This window comes from Myotis lucifugus, unplaced genomic scaffold (genome assembly GCF_000147115.1).
Source record: "Myotis lucifugus unplaced genomic scaffold, Myoluc2.0 scaffold_69, whole genome shotgun sequence".
Taxonomy (NCBI): Eukaryota; Metazoa; Chordata; class Mammalia; order Chiroptera; family Vespertilionidae; genus Myotis; species Myotis lucifugus.
The window spans coordinates 4,709,877-4,728,134 of record NW_005871117.1 but is presented as its reverse complement, the minus strand read 5'-3'; the positions used below and the strand labels follow the sequence as shown (position 1 = coordinate 4,728,134).

The following is an 18,258-nucleotide window of genomic DNA, read 5'->3' as shown; positions in this document are numbered from 1 at the left end:
AGGGTCAAGGTTATTATTCACACGCAAGTCGGAAGTCCCCTGCGCCCATTTATTTCAGGCACAAAACCAGTTCTGAACCCCGTCAGGCCCGGGGTACAGTGTCCTGGGAAACCAGGCATCGACCACCGCAGGGGCCCAGGGCACCTCTGTGCTGAGGAGGGACAGCAGCACAGCCCGCTGCTCCCCAGACCTTGCTGGGCTCAGGGCACTGTGCTGGGTGTCAGCACCTGGGTCTCACCCAGGGGCCTGAGCAGGACACCAGGACTCAAGTGAGCCACCGCTGTCTTAGTTGCAGCAAATTCACGATCTCACCGAGTCAGCAGCTGTGAAATCCATACACAGGCGTTTGCCCACAGGAGGGAGGTGCAGGGGTTCCCGTAGCAAACCCCGGGCGCGCACTCTGAGAGGAGCAACGGTGGTGAGTGCTCACTATGTCAGGCAGGACCGGACACAGTGCTCTGCATGAATTAGCTCATTTAGTCTTCACAACGGCCTTAAAGGGAGGTCTTATTACCACCACCCCCACTATAAGGAGGGGCTGTATCTGATCAGCTTGCCCCTCGCTGCACAAGCTGGTAGGCAGCACCTGAACCCCAGGATGTCGGGCTCATGGGACCTTGCTCTTCACCATGCTGCTATCCCAGACCACAAATCTGCAGAAGAGAAGTGAAATCCAGGTTCTGCCCTGGCTGGTAGCTCAGTTGGTTAGAGCATCGTGCCCATATGCCAACATTGTGGGTTCAATCCCCAGTCAGGGCACACACAAGAATCAACCAATGAATGCAAATAAGTGGAATAACAAATCACTCTCTCTCTCTCTCAAATCAATAAATTAAAAAAAAAAAAAAAGAAAGATCCAGGTTTCAAATCTCAGCTCAGCTAAATCCTAACAGTGTGACCCTGGTCCATCTGCGAGACCTTTCTGTTTGCTCACAATGGGGTACGAGATGAAATGAGATCATGTGTGCAAGCACGCAGCAGGGAGGCTGACGGAGTAAAGTTCAAAATGAGTAGCCGCTAATATTATGACCTGGGCTGATGAGCTAGTTGGCCAGGAAGATAAGGGGGCCCGCGGTGGCAGGGACTGGGGGTCCCAAGGCGTAGGAAGGCAGCCTCAGCACTCAGCAGGCTTTGGACCAGATGTGACCTTGACGTTTCAGGTTGTCCCAGATGCCAGGTCCACGCCAGGCACCGGGGGATGGCAGCGCAGAGAACAGACAGATGAAGAGATGCTGATCAAAACGGACGGAGGGCCCTGACCGGTTTGGCTCAGTGGATGGACTGCGGACTGAAGGGTCCCAGGTTCAATTCCCGCCAAGAGCATGTATCTTGGTTGCGGGCACATCCCCAGTGGGGGGTGTGCAGGAGGCAGCTGATCAATGTTTCTAACTCTCTATCCCTCTCCCATCCTCTCTGTAAAAAATCAATAAAATATATTTTTTAAAAAATGATGGACGGAGGGAGGGAGCTTGGTTTGCTAGGGATATTTTTTTAGGGCTTTTAAAGAAGTTGCTTATTTCAATTTCTCTGGAAGCCCCCGTGGTCCAGGCTCATCAGCTAGGACCGTGGTCGGCAAACTGCGGCTCGTGAGCCACATGCGGCTCTTTGGCCCCTTGAGTATGGCTCTTCCACCAAATACCACAAAATACCACGTGTGGGCACGCACATACAGTGCGATTGAAACTTCATGGCCCATGCGCAGAAGTCGGTATTTTGTGGAAAAGCCACACTCAAGGGGCCAAAGAGCCGCATGTGGCTCGCGAGCCGCAGTTTGCCGACCAGTGAGCTAGGAGATGGGACTCTCTCTCTAGTACTTCGCAGGGAAGATTCTGGAAGCTTTTCGGGGCAGTTACATGGAGTCAGCCACTCTATTCTCTATGCTGCAGAAAGAGAGCCCAAAGGGAAGCAGATGTGCTCTGGGTCAGACAGAAGGTTCCTGCTTGAGTTGGGAATGGAAGATTCCTGGTGGCTGACAAGCAGGCCTCTCTGGTGGCCCGGACACCCCCTCTCAGGCCCGTGGGACGTGACTGGCTCCTCCTGACTCACTGCTACACCCCTCACTGGCACAGTGCTGACAGGAGAGGGTCACAGAAGAGCAGAGCTAGAACAGCTGGATGTGAATCTGGAGTTAGACCGACATGGCTGGGTTCAAATCCCGATTCTGCCCCTTCCCAGTGAAGCCAGCAGACATTTAAAAAGAAGGGAGTTGGGAGAAGAAACAAAGCTGGGGTGGAGAGGGGGCAGCTGAGGTAGAGGTGAAAGCATTTCTACAGCCAAAGCCACCAGCAGTGGCCCCACCTCAACCCCAGGCTGGAGAGTCAGGCTGCCTGGGTTCAAACCCGGCTCTGCCACTTGCTAGCAAGGTCGTCTTGGACAAGTTAACTCAGCTTCCCCGCGTAAAGCTGCATCTCCCTCGAGTTAATAGAGTAAATGAGTAAACGCATTTAAAGAACTTTACCCAATTTCCAGCAAATAGTGTTACCTGTTCCTTTTCTTTCCAGGCTCTATGGACCTGTAGTGTTCAGAGTGCGCTGGGAAAGGGAGGCCAGCGTAGGGAGAGTCTGGGAGTGAAGCTAGGCAGGCAGGTTCTTTTGCTAATTACCATGTAGCCTTGTCAGGTTATCTAATTCCTCAGTGAAGATAGGATCTCCACCTTCACAGGGCTGCTCTGAGGGATAAAAAGACTCAGTGAAACCAGGTGAGTGGAAGCGCTGAGCACACAGGGAGGTTCATGATGGCTGACCGACTTGAATGGATAGCCCTCCCTAGACCTCACCAGTATGAGCACATCTCTGTCCTAGACCCTGAGTGCCAGTATCTCTCGACAACAAGTCCTCCCCTGTCCCTGCGCGGCCTTCCCACCTTGGCCCTCCTGACGTAGCCTGGACCCAGAGCCGGCCATCTCATACGAGTTCAGGCAGCCTGAGCTGCAAGATCATTCAGGCCAACGCTTTCTTTGTATGCTGGGGAAACTGAGGCCTACAGATGTTCTCATCAGCTCCCTGGGACCTTCTACCATGATTCCTAAGCCTCAGGCAAAGCCAATGTCTGCGAGGGTGCCAGGCACCGAATACAGAGTCTCAGAAAGGGACTGACGAGCTCCACTAGCCCTGCCCTGTGGCATCCCAGCTTAGGGCCTGGCTACTGCTCCTCAGTGCGTGTCCAGCCCTTGGTGCCTCACCATCCCACTTCCTGCAGCACGGGTTCCAAGTCCCCTCATATCTTTTCTTTTTTTCTTCTAAATCATTACCTGAGGATATGTTTTTACTGATTTTAGAGAGTAAGGAAGGGAGAGGGAGAGAAGAAACATCAATGGGTTGCGTTCTGCATATGCCCCAACTGAGAATCAAACCTACAACCTGGGTCCATGCCCTGACCGGGAATCAAACCCGAGGCCCTTCGATGCACTGGGCGATGCTCCAACTAACTGAGCCACGCCGGCCAGGGCCCCTCATGTCTTTTCACTGTGAGGTTCTTTGACCCTTCCAGGTTGCTCTGAGCCTCCTCACCCCAACCCTTCCCTCTTTCTGTCCTTCCACTTCCCTTCCATGCTCTCGATCCTTCCCTTTCATTTCTCAACTTGTCCTTTTCCCAAGTGGCCTCTGCAGCAACTGACAGGGCGGCTCACCACCTCCTCGGCACACTGCTCCATGGCTACCTGGCAGCGGCTCTCTCCTGGGACCGCCTCTTCCTGTGGTTGCTCCATCTCACTCTATGGCTACGGGTGTGCCAGCAGCAACCTCCTCTACATGTTCCACACTTTCCCACAGTGACTTCAGCCAGCACAACTCCCATAAGCTCGGTCACACTGAGACCAGACTTTCAGCTAGAACCTCAAGCTCTCTCCCCTGAGCTCCAAGCTATAAGCTCCTTTGAACAGCCCACCAGCAACAATCCACCGGCCCTCAGACTCCGCCCATCTCTTCCCACCGTGTTCCTTGGCCGTACTGTCTGTCCAGGCACACAGGCTTGGATTCTGAGCGCCCATTTCTCCTTAGCATCCCGTTCTCACACCAGGCTTGGTGGCTCCCCAGTGACCTCCTCCTCCTCCAGACGGCATTTATCTCAGGCCCTCAGAGCTCCTCACCTACTCAGTGCAACTCTCTCCCAACCAGTTTCTGCCTGGAGTCTCTCCTTCCTCTTACTGACACTTCACCCTGTTCTCTCTTAAGAAAAATACGTTTATCGTCTTCCTGCCATCTAAACGTCAATGGTTTTTTCTCTAACTACGGAGTGAATATCCCGGGCAGCCCAGGACAGAATCTACACAATCTGGCCCCATTCTATGTTCCAAACTTAATTCTCTCTACAATCAAATTACTACCCCCACAGCCTCCAAATCTTGCTACACTCAATCTCTTCCTCCAACCCTCACAACTTCCAGCCCCATGTCTCCCCGTATGCCCTTCTCCAAGTCTCCTCCCCTCCTCCAAAGTACAGTTCAAACACTTAAGCCCTCAGCATCTGACACCGCTTAATTTTTGTTTAGTCACAATTATTGTTTTATGGCTCACCATATTATCTTTTCTGTAATCTGTCTCCCTCACTAGATAGATCGTAAGCTCCTTGAGGCAAAGGATCATTTCTTACCAACCCTGCTAAAGCACTTAGTACCAAGCAGAGGACTTTGCAAACAAAACAAAAATGTCAGCTGCACTGAATGAGCATCTGGAATAAGTTCAAACCTCACATAGCGAGTACGGACAATACTACCTATTGTATTTTTCTAACCAAGATTTCCCCATCCCAGGCCAAAATTAACCTCAGGTTCTTGTCAGCTCAGTGTGCAGGGCCAGAGAGGGCACAAGATGATGTTTACAGAGAAGCACGAGGCATACACTCTTTCCGGAATGTCAGAAATATTACAAATATGCAGCTGGTGACTCTTCTGCCTGAGCAAATTCCAGTGCCAGAGCCCCAGGAAGGACAGCCATCAAAGCCCCAAACTAGCCCAGGAGGCCTGCTGGCAGGAAGCTCTCCACAAGCTATGTTACCCTCCATTCTCGGCTGCCTGCTCCTGGGCCCCCAGAGGCATCCGAGTCAGACAGAGTTCTGAGAGCTGGGGGGCCCTACCCCACCCTGCTCTCCTCTCACGCAGTGTGATTTACTTCCTGGGGCTCCTCCAGCGGGTTATCTCAGGAGTCCTGGCAAAGAGGGCAAAAGATCAACATGCAGAGTCAGGAGGCAGGAAAATGCAGGCATCCCAGGCCGCCTCTCTGCTAGTGCTCCCTTCTCAATTTCATAACGTGGGCAAGACGATTAGGAGGCTGGCTGCTGCTCGCCAGGTTCATTTTATTTCTTTAGCAAATATTTATAGGGTCCCAGAACCCCCCAATTCCTAGCTGGGTAATACTGGATAAGCCCCTTACTTCTGAGATATGCCTTCCTCTATAGGACAATGATCATCTTTGCTCTGCCTCCCCGACAGGTCAAGCTCAAGTGAGAAAATTTATTCCAAAGAGCTTTCTCAACGGAAAAGCTCCATGGGTATTACTGTTATTCTTATTATCTGTGCCAACCCTTTATTTTTCAAGGTTAAGTAAACCCAAGCTCAGAAAAATCACATGGTCGCCGTCAGGATGAGACCGAGCACCTGTTACATGCCAGACGGTTGGCTAAGTGGTAACTGCAGGCGCTGATCTCTAACAGACCACCCCTTTCTCTCTTCCACCTTCCATTAGGAAAAACTGCTTAGAAGACTTAGGTCAGAGAAAACAGAGGGTTCCCGGGCACCGCGACATGCTGAGTAGTTGAGACAATTCCTTCCCCCCTGGTTTGGAAGGCGTCATTCAGTCCAGGCTCTACAGCAGGACAGCCTGCTGCCGCCTGGCCGCCCATGCGGCCAGCCACCGATGGACTCTTGGAGGCGAGGGGGCGAGGGGGCGAGGGTGTGAGGGTGGGGGTGGCAGGGGCCAGCGTCTGCGACCAGACAGTCCGCCCGGGATGTCACCAGCGAGCGAAGAGGCTCCCGGAGCGAGTGAGAAGCCGGTCTCGGGACAGACCGTCCAGGCGCCGGGGGTGGGCGGAGGGGCAGGGGCGGAGGAGGAGGCTCTAGTTCTGGGAAGGTGTCCCCGGCATCCCACCGGAAACGTGCGAGAGAGCGAGGATAGGAAGACGCCTTCGCGGGCACACGAAGGTCGGAAGTCCTCTTTCCCTCTCTAGAACCCAGTCTCTCTGTCGGAGTAGTTATGTTTATTAAACTATAATGTTTCCCAGGCCGGCACCTGGCCCTGGGCCACCGAATGGCCCCTTGGGAAAAGTAGTTCCATTTCGACCTCAGGCAAGTCCCCTTCGCCCCGTCTGCCAGCGCCTCTCATTCTTGGGAACTCTACATTTCAGAGGGTGCGGCGAGCACCGGAAAGCTCAGGTCGCCGGTCGCCCCCGTCAGCAGGTGTGCAGCATCTCGGAGAGGCGTGGGGTCGAAAGACTACACCTCCCAGCAGCCACCGCGCGCCCCAGTGCGCAGGCGTAGCCGCGCCTCGCCACCCCTCCCCCTCCTCCAACTGCTCCCGTCGGTCCGTTCCCGTATTCCCCCCATTAGTCCTAATGTCCCCTCCGTCTCGCCGGCACCACACTCACCGCGAACGCGCGGCGTCGGGTACAGCCGCTGTGCCTTCTCCAGGAAGCGGAGCGCCCGGTCGGGCTGGTTGCTCTGGATGGCCTTGAGGGCGATGCTAATACAGCGCTCGGCTTCATCCTTGTTGGATTCCATGGCGGAACCAGAGCGCGGAACCGGGGAGGGGGAGGCCGGGCGAGCGAAGGGCTGCGCCAGCCGCCGGCGCTGTCGCTGGGCAGGCGGGCGCAGGGTGATGACATAGGCCCGCCGCCCCTCCTTTTCCGAGAGGCGAGCGAGGGCGGAAGCGCGGCGGTGCGCGCTCGAGAGGGCGGCCTTGAGGAGCGGGTTCCGGGTGCACGCCCGCGTTTCCGGGGCCGGAGGGTCAGAGTCAGGGTCTCACTGCTGAGTGTGCTGGTTTCGTGCTCGGCAGTGGCTGTGCGTTGGAGACGAAGGTGATTTAGTTACTCATTCGGCAGGTGTTCATTGAGAACCCGCTGCTGGCCATGGCGGGCGTGCCGTGGTGAACAAAACCAAGCCCCTGCCCTCAGGGAGCTTACGTTCCAGTGTGTGTAGGGGCGGGGAGCCGTCCCGTAAATATATACATTCAGGTAGAGACGAACGCTGTGAAGGAAAATAAAGGGATAGAGAGTAGAAGGTGCTATTTTAAATGGCCTGATAAGAGACATTGTCTCTCCCAGAAGCTTTTATTAATTAATTAATTAATTAATTATCTATTTGGTGGCAGCTTACACTTCCTGGTGGCATAACGTTATCTCTGGGGGTGCCACTCACATCACCTTGAGGCTAATGGCCGCCCCAGGGGGCGGATGGGATGGTGGAGCAATGGAAGTACATTGGGATGGTCAGAGGTCCTACAGAAAAGCTGAGGATGCTTTTGGAGGAATTGAGACTTAGCCAGCTAGAGCAATGACTCACATTCACAAAGTCAAGCTAAAACCTCCATTTCCTGAGCCACCAAGGCAAGATGGGTGTCAAGAGATTGCCCCCACGCCAACTTGTCACTAGCCTTAGAGATGTTAGAACTAAAATGAAAATAAACAAATAAAATGCAATCAGTGGTCACATGGAAGAAATAATGTGTGAAGTTAGTCACTGACAGCTATTGATTATGTAGCAGAATATTGGAAACAGATCAGCAGCCCATCAGCAGGAGGCAGGGTCAGTACATTATAGTACCCATTTATGGAGTACCGTGCTTTATAGAGATGGATGAAGAACTTCCTCTGTGCACTGTAAGGAAAACATCTCCACGTGACATTCAATTTAAAAAAGAATAAAAGCAAGCTGCAATAGTACACCTTCAATGTAAGTAGGGAGAAGAATAGTATTCATATTCATATGCTGGAAGCCGATCCACCCTTGCTGCCTGACGCAGTCGCTGCAGGGAAGAAACATCTGCACAGCTTATGTTTCAAGGGACCTGGCGTATATGACATATGTTTTAACCAGGACCACCTCCCCGAGAAAGGTTGTTTCCCCAGGTTAGGGGTTAACAGGACTAAGGAAGAGAATAAATCAGTAAATCCCCCTAGTGTTACAGAAATACCATGTACTACTTATGAAGGACTTGGACTAAGACTGTTGGCAATAAATTTGGGACTTGTTGGGTCCGCATCCCCAGGGGTCTGCCCACCAGGGAAAGCACCAAAGCCTATACCCCTGGAGACCCACTGACACAGGGCAGTCCCAGGGAAGGCAAGCAGCGGGGCTGGGAGGACATAACCTTTACTGGGTAGGATAAACTCCTTCAGTCACTTCCTTATAGCCTATCAGTAGAGCAGTGACCTTGGAATAGCCCTTGTAATGGAACACAGAGATTAACCTAGACAAGATTAAAATCAACAGAACTAGATAGAGACAGGATTTTTGACTAAGGTCAGATAAGAAACAAGGAATTGTAGAACTTGACCCAAAACATACCATGATGTAATTATAGAGGCATGCTTATGGGATCAAATGGTATAAATATAGATGTAATAGGACAATAAAGAGAGAACCCAACCATGCTGATCAACTGAATACTGCCTCCCTGTCATTCCTTCTTCGCCGACTCCAATCACACCTTTGGGAACCCCTGGACCTGCTGGGGTTGGACCCCAACATTCATACTATGTTTATAAAAAACAACTCTAGAAGAATACACAAGAAACTAAAAGTAGTGGTTAGCTGGTAAGGATTGGTAAGGAATCAGGTGGAAAGAAGGAGTAGGCTTTTTTCTGTAAACATGTTTGTTACTCTGATTTTATTTCAACAATATTACTTATTTGGGGTAGGCAGAAGGCTCCCTAAAGATGTCCACATCCTAAACCTTGGATCATGTGACTATGCTGTATTATATAACAAAGGGAAATCTGTAGATATCATTAAAGTCACAGACTTTAAAAATGAAGAGAGCCCTGGCCAGTTTGGCTAAGTGGATAGAGCATTGTTGTTGGCCCGCCGACTGAAGGGTCACCGTTTTTTGTTGTTGTTTGTTTTTTAAAATCAGAAGCTTTGTTTTAAATGGAAAGTTGAATTCTGGAGAGAAAGTAGGTATTCCAGATGTGACTACCTGGAGGAAGGGCGGTCCAGGCAATAGGAAGCGCAAATGCAAAGGCTCTGAATCAGGAACTTGACTTGGTAGTTACAGGACCAACGAGGAGGATACCCTGTGGGGGGCGTGCAGGATTTCACTCTAGATTGGAATTCAGGTCTATCAGGCTTTCACGCCTACCATTCCAGTGAAAGCCAGTTACCAATGACCCACATTGCCAAATCCATTGCTCGTTTCTCAGTCCTTATATTGTTTGGCCTCTCCAGCAGGATTTGGTAAGAAGCCCTAGAGGTGAGAGTTAGGAGGCTACTACTATAATCTAGGTGAAAATTAATGGTAACTTGGGTAGAGCGATGGCGGAGGTGGTGAGAAGTCAAATTATGGATATATTTTGTAGACACAAAATGATTTTGCTGATGGATTGGAGGTGGGATATGAGGGAAAGAAAGGAGTCGGGATGATTCCAAGATTTTTAGCCTGAATAAGTGGAAGAACAGAGTTCCCATTTACCAAAACGGAGGGAAGACTGAGTGAGAGCAGCACCCTCGTAGGGAGACGATTAGATGTTTGATTTAGTTTGTGGTGTCTTTTAGAATCAAGTGAAGATATAGAGTTGCCCATAGGGGAGAAGGTGGGCTGGAAATATAATTTTGGGAATTATCAGTGTATATAAAATGGTATTTAAAGCGATGGGACTAAATGCACCAAGGAAGCGAGTGTAGGTAGAGAGGAGCAGAAGTCTGGTTACTGAATCCTGCCACACCCACTGTTTAGGGGTCTAGAAGAAGAGAATCCAGGAAAGGAGAATGAAGGACAGGTAAGAAAATTAGTTATTTCAGAAGCTAAGTGAAACAAATGTTTCCAGAGGGAGGGAGGGGGTCGAAGTTCTGCAAACCATACAGAGAGGCCAAGCAATATGAGGGCTCAGAACTGACCAATGGATTTGACAGTGTGGAGGTCAGTGGTGAGCTGATCAATACTGCTGTTGTGCTTTCACATCTTTGTCTTTCTCTCTCTGTCTCTCCCTCTCCCTTCCTCTCTAAAAATCAATAAACAATCTCCCTAGCTGGTATGGCTCGGTTGGGTGTCATCCCGTGCACTCCAAGGTTGCTGGTTCAATCCCCGGTGGGGGCATGTGGGAGACAGCCAATCACTGTTTTGCTCTCATATCATTGTTTCTCCCTCTCTCTTCCCCTCTCTCTAAAGATCAATAAAAACTTAAAAAAAGACACCTATTAAAAAAACCTTATGCGAATGGATTCAAGAGAGTGAGGGAGAAATGGCTTGGTAGTGGAGAGGAATGTGGGAAAGTTTGGTTTTCTTTTTTTAAAGTGAGATATAGTACCGTGTGATAGCACTTATTTGAGTGGGAAAGAAATGTTGGTGATGCAGAAAAGAAAGGAGACAATTACAGGGGTAGACAGAAGAGGTGGGGTCCAGGGCACAAGTGAGGGGTTGGTCTTAAATAGCTTCATAAACAACTCAATGATTTTTCACGAGGGAAGAGTGTGTGGCTAGGCACGTGCAGGCCAGCTGGTAAGTTTGGAAGTGGGAACATGAGGTAATGCTTTTCAGGTAATTTTTATTTCTCAGTGTAATAAGAAGCAAGGCCGTGGCCTCCTTGGCTATACATGCTACTCCTTGGAAATTTCTTTACCTCCAGCCTTCCTTTCTATTCCCTTCCCAATGCAAACTCCTGACGCCAAGCTGGCCCAGTACAGTGTCCTGGTGGTGAAGACATCTGCCCCTCATTACCAGGAGAGCCTTACACTTAGAGAAAGTTAAACTCTTCAAAAATTGATAGGTCCTTAATGAATAAACACCGGGATTCATTTCAGAGAGCCTCTCTGAAGTTTGTTGACTTAGGATTGCAACGTTCATTTTTCTCTTTCCTGCTGTTGATGTAAGAAACGTCCAAAACTGAAGAGGATTTTAAAAAATATTATTTTAATTGATTTTAGAGAGAAAGGGAGAGGGACAGAGAGAGAGAAACATCAATGATGAGAGAGAATCATTGATCAGTTGCCTCCTGCACGCCCCCTACTGGGGATCCAGCCTGCAACCAAGGCATGTGCCCTTGACCGGAATCGAACCCAGGACCCTTCAGTCCCCAGGCGGACACTGTCCACTGAGCTAAACCTGCTAGGGCTGTAGAGGGTTTTTATAAGAGGTTATTTGAGCCAAACTGGTAACATTGCCAGGAGGCAAGATCTCAAATGCTCTGGAGAATGATAGCTTTGCAGTTTCTTTTATGCATTTGAAATGAAGGAGAGAACATAAGGAAGATTATATGATGGTGGGAGAAAGCAACAGGAATTGGATTACAGGATAGTTAAGATTTGTGCTCTCTTGAGGGTCCTAGAGGTCTGAAAAAGGCTATTTATATTTTTATTTTAGAGAGGGAAGGAGGGAGAAAGAGAAATGTCGATGGCTGCTGAAAAAGAGGTATTTTATTTCTTTTTATTTAATACATATTTATTGATTTCAGAGAGGAAGAAAGAGGGAGAGAGAGATAGAAACATCAATAATGAGAGAGCATCATTGATCGGCTGCCTCCTACACACCCCACACTGGGGATCGAGCCCACAACCCAGGCATGTGCCGTGACTGGGAATCAAACCATGACCTCCTGGTTCCCAGGCCAATGCTCAACCATTGAGCCATGCCGGCTGGGCAAAAAGAGGTATTTTAAAAGTGTGTAAACCTAGGTGCACAAAACAATGGACAGGGCTTTCTTACAGCAAATATAATCTTTTATTATGGAAGTTTGAGGCCTGAGGTGTGACTACCCATCATGACCTGCTTAGTTAGGAATTTATGATCAGATCCTCTGAGAGGTTCTTCAGATAGATTTATTGCAGGGACCCCTTTTTGTCCATGATACACTCACTGCTACGTATCATGAGGTCACCTCCTCCATTTTCTGACGATTCCGAGGCCCCTCTTCCCTGGCTGACTTTGTGAAGAAGGCACTCCTGTAAAGGAGGCCTGGAATTCCGTTGTGTTAAGGAATTGGACTGTGATTGCCCAGCTACTGGCTGGAGAGCCCTCCTTTCTTTTCCCTCAGTGCATGTAAATAACAAAATCTGAATTAAATCTCGAATCTGGAGTTAGTCACTTGACTTGGTTGGTAGGGTCTGGAGCACCAGGATCTGTAGAGGTGGGATGAGTGTGTGTGTGTGGTAGGACCTCTTTATGCCTGTTTTTTTCCTTCCATCCCCTCTGCTGCTAAGCGGGGTCTCTGAACTATTTCCATTCAGAAAGGCTTTGTTGTTTCAGAAGGGATTAGAAAGCTGGTCTGATTAACCTCAATTTATCACTCACTACAATTTTTTTTTTTATCCTCATGTAAGGTTTATTGATTTTAGAGAGAGAAGGGGGAGAGAAAAAAGAGAATGACACACAGACAGACAGACAGACATCCCATACACACCCTGACCTAACCAGGCATCGAACCCACAACCTAGGTATGTGCCCTGGCCCGAATAAAATCCACAACCTTTTGGTGTACTGGACGACACTCCAACCAACTGAGCCACCTGGCCAGGCGAGATGTCAAGATTTTAATCTAAGGAAAAACTTGGAAACTTCTAATTTGACTAGCTGGAGCAGGGGTGGGCAAACTTTTTGACTCGAGGGTCACAATGGGTTCTTAAACTGGACCGGAGGGCCGGAACAAAAGCATGGATGGAGTGTTTGTGTGAACTAATATAAATTCAAAGTAAACATCATTACATTAAAGGGTATGGTCTTTTTTTTTTTAGTTTTATTCATTTCAAAGGGGCCGGATCCGGCCCGCGGGCCGTAGTTTGCCCACGGCTGAGCTGGAGTCATGGTATTTGTGGGAGGATGAGGCTCAAAAAGAGACAAAATCCTTAATTGCCCCTACAGGTACCCAGGAGAAGTCCCTGGGAAAATGAATCTTCAAATGAAACAGCATCTCCTCATTTGCTCCTAGAGCTGCAGCCACTCTTGTATTAGGTGACCACTGGTTTCTCTCTTCTGGAGACACCGAGAATTCACAGTCTGACCTCGACATGCTTTAATCTGTTATAGTTCCTTCCCCATCTCTACTGAGACATTTCACCCACCCCCGTCTGTCTGCCTGCCCTCCTTACTTATCTTTCCCATCTGTCCAAGTCTAACTTGTTCTTCAGGACTCAGCTTGAACTCTTACCTCCCTGTGATGAGGTAGAATCCATCCAATAGTCTGTCCTGAAAGCCAGGCCCTGTGCAGAGCTTTAGGGATTCAGAGATGCACCGCCAAGGACAGACCCTGACATCAGGGAGCTCACAGTCTAGTAAGGGAGAGACATTGAGAGGATCAGAGCACAGGTGGTGAGCACCACAGTGGGATTGTGTGTAACCAGAGGAGGCTCAGAAGAGGGAGTTGCTCGTTGTGCCTGTAGGACTATAAAAGCTCGGGGGATTGGACATCTGGGCCAGGGTCTGAGTCTGAGAAAGGGCCTCCTCCTCCACGACCTCTCCCTGCTTTGATTTCCCCATAGCACTTAAGCCTGGCTCCCCACGGACACCCATCTTCGCTGCCCTGCACAGTGGGCACACCTGTCTCCAGCTAAACCGAAGTGGAGATCTTGCCTTCATGTTCCCTGTGGCCCGAGCACAGGCCCTGCTACCTAATATGGGCTCAATACCTATTTGTTAAATGAATCCCAGGGACAGATTTCTCCCCAAACACCATCAGGAGTTGCCCTGGGCTAGCCCGAGGCGTAAATTCCTTTCTAAAGCTTCGGAAGAACCACCAAGACCATGGAGTATCGCCCACCACTTGTCTTTTGCTCCCTGGCTCCCCAGTGTCCCTTGTTGCCTCCAAATGGGACCCACCAAGGCCTTCCTTTTAGAGAGCTCCAGGCTCCAAAATCTCTCCCTGAAGAAATCACCCTTATTGATGAAACTATGTTAAACAATGGGATACTCTGCAGCCGTGGGAATGGTGGGAGGCTTTCTGATGTATGCCTTTTTATGTAAGCTTATTTTGGAACCAATGTGAATGTTTACCTATTAAAAACACACACCTAGTGGACAAGGAACCCGGAAGGCTGGTGACCCTTGAAGCCCTGGCAAAGGTCAGAGCTTTGCACCCACTGTTTCCTGGAGACAATGGTAGCTGAAGCAACTTCCCCACCAAATAGTCATGTAAATCCTTACTGATAAGATAGTCTGCCTGTTACTGAAACTTGCCTGCCCAAGGGCTAAGGGTGTATCCCAAAATGAATAAAAGAGTGGCAAGGTGGCCCCCCAATTTCCAAATTATAAAAATATGCTGGGGTCCAACCCCAGCAGGTCCAGGGGTCCCCAAAGGTGTGGACGGAGTCGGCGAAGAAGGAATGACACGGAGACAGCCTTCAGTTGATCAGCAGCCTAGCCAAGTCCTCTAGCCAAGATCTCCAGCCAAAGTTCTGGTCAGGATCTCCAGCCAAGTTCTGGTCAGGATCTGTTTATTGTCTTGTTACATCTGTATTTATACCAGTTGGTTTTAATCCTGTCAATTTCTATTGCAAAGGTTAGGTGTTTCTTATCTCCATTCCAGGGAGTAAAGATTATGTAGCTTAAGTGTGATTGTTCATAGTTAAAGTGATTAACTACCCACCTGGCACTTAGTTAAGGGATTTTATCCCCTCCCTAACTTCAGGGAAAAATCCCTACCTGGGGAAACAACCTTTCTCGGAGAGGTGACCTTGGTTAAAACACATAGCGCTAAGGGGAGCAAACATATTAAGAACAGTATGCTATATACGCCAGGTCCCTTGAAACATACGCTGTGCAGATGTTTCTTTCCTGCAGCGACTGTGTCAAGCAGCAAGGATGGATCGGCTTCCGGCAAAAAAACAAACAAACAAAAAACAACAAAAAACCCCCACACTTAAATCTCACAATGAAAATAAAAATTCACCCAAGAGTGTGAATGACTGATAGGTAATTCAGTTTTCAGTTTGAGCTTCAATAAATTATTGACTGAACACATGAATATTTCCCCATAGCATCTTTGAATCTTCGTTTTAGTCCTTTGCTCTCTTTTTCTCCCTAGAGAAGGACCTCTGGACACCTTGGGAGGACCAGAGGCTAGAGACTGGAGAGATAAGGGTACAGGTACTTGGAGCCCTTCTACCAAACTTGTCCATCTCACGGAGATCCCACCATGTACGGGTTCTTTGACTCAAAGTCCTTTCACTTTGATGGTCTCTGTTCTCAGCTTCCCTTGGGGAAGAGAAGGAGCTGGTATTAGTATTTTACAGTTGGGAAACTGACTCAGACTTCATGTGTCATGATTAGTTGGCCTTGAAATTGGGAGAACCCAGGTTTTCAGGAAATTTCCAAACCATATCTTCACCCTAAACCCGCTTCCTGGGTTCAGATTCTTATATCTAACTACTAGTTGGTTCCACCAGGATGTCTCTCAGGCACCTCAACATGTAAAAAAATGGCCTCATTATCCTCCACCCAAACATGGTTCACTCAGCTTGCCAATTCACTAAGAGCACTACATGCCCCCAGTTACCTACACAGAAATCAGGGTTTCATCCTTAATTATTCCCAGGAGTCTTCATCCTGGGAATTCTTCGATTTATATGCCCCCATCCCTACCCTTAAGCCTGACCTAAACATCTCCCAAATCTGTTACCGACTCTCCAACTCTGCAGCCATCCCTTAACCCAGGCTTCTAGCATCTCTTAACTAATTATTATAGCAGCTCCAACCTTGATCCCACTTCACTGCAGGCCAAGTCTTCATTCCAAAATGCAATTATGTCACCTTCCTGCTTAAAATCTTTTAGTGGCTCCTAATTACCATTAAGATAAAAATCCAAACTCTTTATTGGGGCTTACAGGGGCTTACAGGAACTGGTTCTCTGTTTTGTTTTGTTTTTCTCCTTTAGATAAAGCCATCTGGGTTTGGTATATTATTCGTATAAATAGATTTTAAACTCATTCCATTTATTATAGTTGTAGTCTATTCAGATTTTTTATTTTTTCCTGTGTCTGTTTGGCAAATTATATTTTCTAGGAAACTATTTCAAATATATTCGCATAAATTGTTGCCAATATTATTTTATTTTATTTTTAAATATATTTTATTAATTTTTTACAGAGAGCAAGGGAGAGAGAGTTAGAAACATCGATGAGAGAGAAACATCAATCAGCTGCCTCCTGCACACCCCCCACTGGGGATGTGCCCGCAACCCAGGTACATGCGCCTGACCAGAATCCAACCTGGGACCCTTCAGGCCGCATGCCAACGCTCTGTCCACTGAGCCAAACCTGTTAGGGCATGGACTGAATGCTCTTGAGCATCTCCAGGAAAGCCTGCGGGGATGGTGCCTCCACATTCTGGAAGGTGTTCTGGACTCTGCTGTACAGGAAGAAGTGTTTCGCCTTTGGCCAGATGAACCCGAAGTGGTTCTCATCGAACAGGATGAAGACTCCAGGGAAGCTCTTGCGGTAGGATGAGCCAATTATGGCAAGAGTGTCCACGCCATAGAAACACATCCTGCAGGTTTGGGGGTAGTTCTGGACTCTTGAACGCACGCCCACAGGCAGAACAAACGGAACAGGCTGCTCCTCCGAAGCTGCAGCCCCGGACTCCCCAACGCTGGGCTGGGCAGGGCTCTGCCAGCCATGGCCCTCGCTTTCCTCAGTCCCGTCTTCTTGCTGCTGCTGCTGCTCCCGGATCACCTGTTCGTCAGTCTCCTGGACCACGCGGGAGAGCTCGTTGAAGTTGCTGAAGATCTCGCCATCTCGCAGCTGGATGCAGCGCATGAGGTGGATCTCTAATGTCATCTTGGAGTATCCCGTGATATCGGTGACCTGGGCATACTTCCCATGGAAGCTGAGCATGGCAATCTTTAGGCCAAAGTCATCTAAGTAATATTGGAAGAGGCCTGGCCTGATGAGGTCGTCCGGGTGGCTCAGCGGGAGGTAGAGGCGGCGGTAGGTCAGGAAGTCATACCGCTGTCTGTCCTCCCCCATCAGCACCTGCACCCATTCATCCCTAAGACTCGCTGTTAAATCCTTTCGGTGGTATGTCTGGTTGCAATGGGTGGTGAACCTGTCCTTCTGAATCAGCACCTGGCGGTTGTGGGGCCTGCTGTGGAGGCCTTCCATGCACTCCACCGTGGCTGATTTCCTCTCTGTCAGGCGAATTCTGAACACGGGCTTGAAATGTATGGGGCCACTCACATGGGTGTGAAAGGAAGGCCTGTATTTCCAACCAGTAATGCATAAGCCGTCCACCACGACATTCAGCAGTGTTCTATAGCTATGATCTAGCTGCCACAATCCCAAAATGTTTCTGTATGGGAACAGCTTCGCATAGACTTCTCGATAAGACATACCGATCATCTCCAGGTTCTGCAAGTTTTCACGAATGCCAAACTCCTCCCGGCAGCGCCTTCTCCAGATGCTGTCGATGTGCAGGGTGTGGTGGAATTTGGTGCAGGCCTCGGCCAGGCTGGGCAGGTCGGTGGCGGGAACCCAGGCGAAGATCTCCACCAGCACCTCCACCGGCAGGTCCTGCAGCGAGCAGTGCTGGGGCGGCGGGGGCGGCATGGGGCTCGCGATTCCTCCACTCCCGGCACAGCACCCCGCTGCCGCGTCCTCCTCGACGTGCTTTTCTGCCGGGGCCGGCTTGCCATCTGCCGCTGCCATCTCAGCTGGGTGCTGGTGCTTCTGAGGACACCTACATCCCCGCGAAGAGCCCACACCGCAGAGGCAAGCGCACTCCTCCATGCCTCCACAGGTAACAGCCACCATAGCCCGGGCCTCTGCACCTCAGCCAGGCTTTAAGCTGGTTCGTCCCGGCCACGCCCCCAGGGCCTAGCCACGCCCCCTCAGAGAGGAGCCAATTGTAGGACTTTACTTTTTTTAAAATTTAAATCTTTATTGTTCAGATTATTACAGTTGTTCTTCTTTTTTCCCCCCATAGTTCCCCTCCACCCGGATCCCCTCCCACCCTCCGCCCTCACCCCCCCACCACTGTCCTTCGTAGGTGCACAATTTTTGTCCAGTCTCTTCCCGCATCTCCCACACCCCTTTCCCCCCCAAGAATAGTCAGTCCACTCCCTTTCTATGGCCCTGATTCTATTATAATCACCAGTTTATTCTGATCATCAGATTATTTATTCACTTGA

The 18,258-nt window shown here is 49.5% G+C and overlaps 1 protein-coding gene across 11 annotated transcripts in view; it reads right to left on the bottom strand.

The window, feature by feature from the left end:
* DNAJB12 (DnaJ heat shock protein family (Hsp40) member B12) overlaps window positions 1-6,928 on the bottom strand; it is a 32,516-nt gene extending 25,588 nt beyond the window's left edge. For 8 of the 11 annotated variants that reach the window (XR_002829670.1, XR_002829673.1, XR_002829669.1 and 5 more), the window contains exon 1: window positions 6,580-6,809. Coding sequence is in view for 3 of the 11 variants with exons in the window: in XM_014457147.2 (XP_014312633.1) it covers window positions 6,580-6,712 (133 nt within the window). In the remaining 8 variants the exon portion in view is untranslated. Of the gene's footprint in view, window positions 1-6,579 lie in introns of all 11 variants that reach the window. The other 3 variants (XR_002829675.1, XM_023755129.1, XM_006090280.3) reach the window with 3 other exon arrangements.
* Between the last annotated feature and the right edge of the window lie 11,330 nt (window positions 6,929-18,258).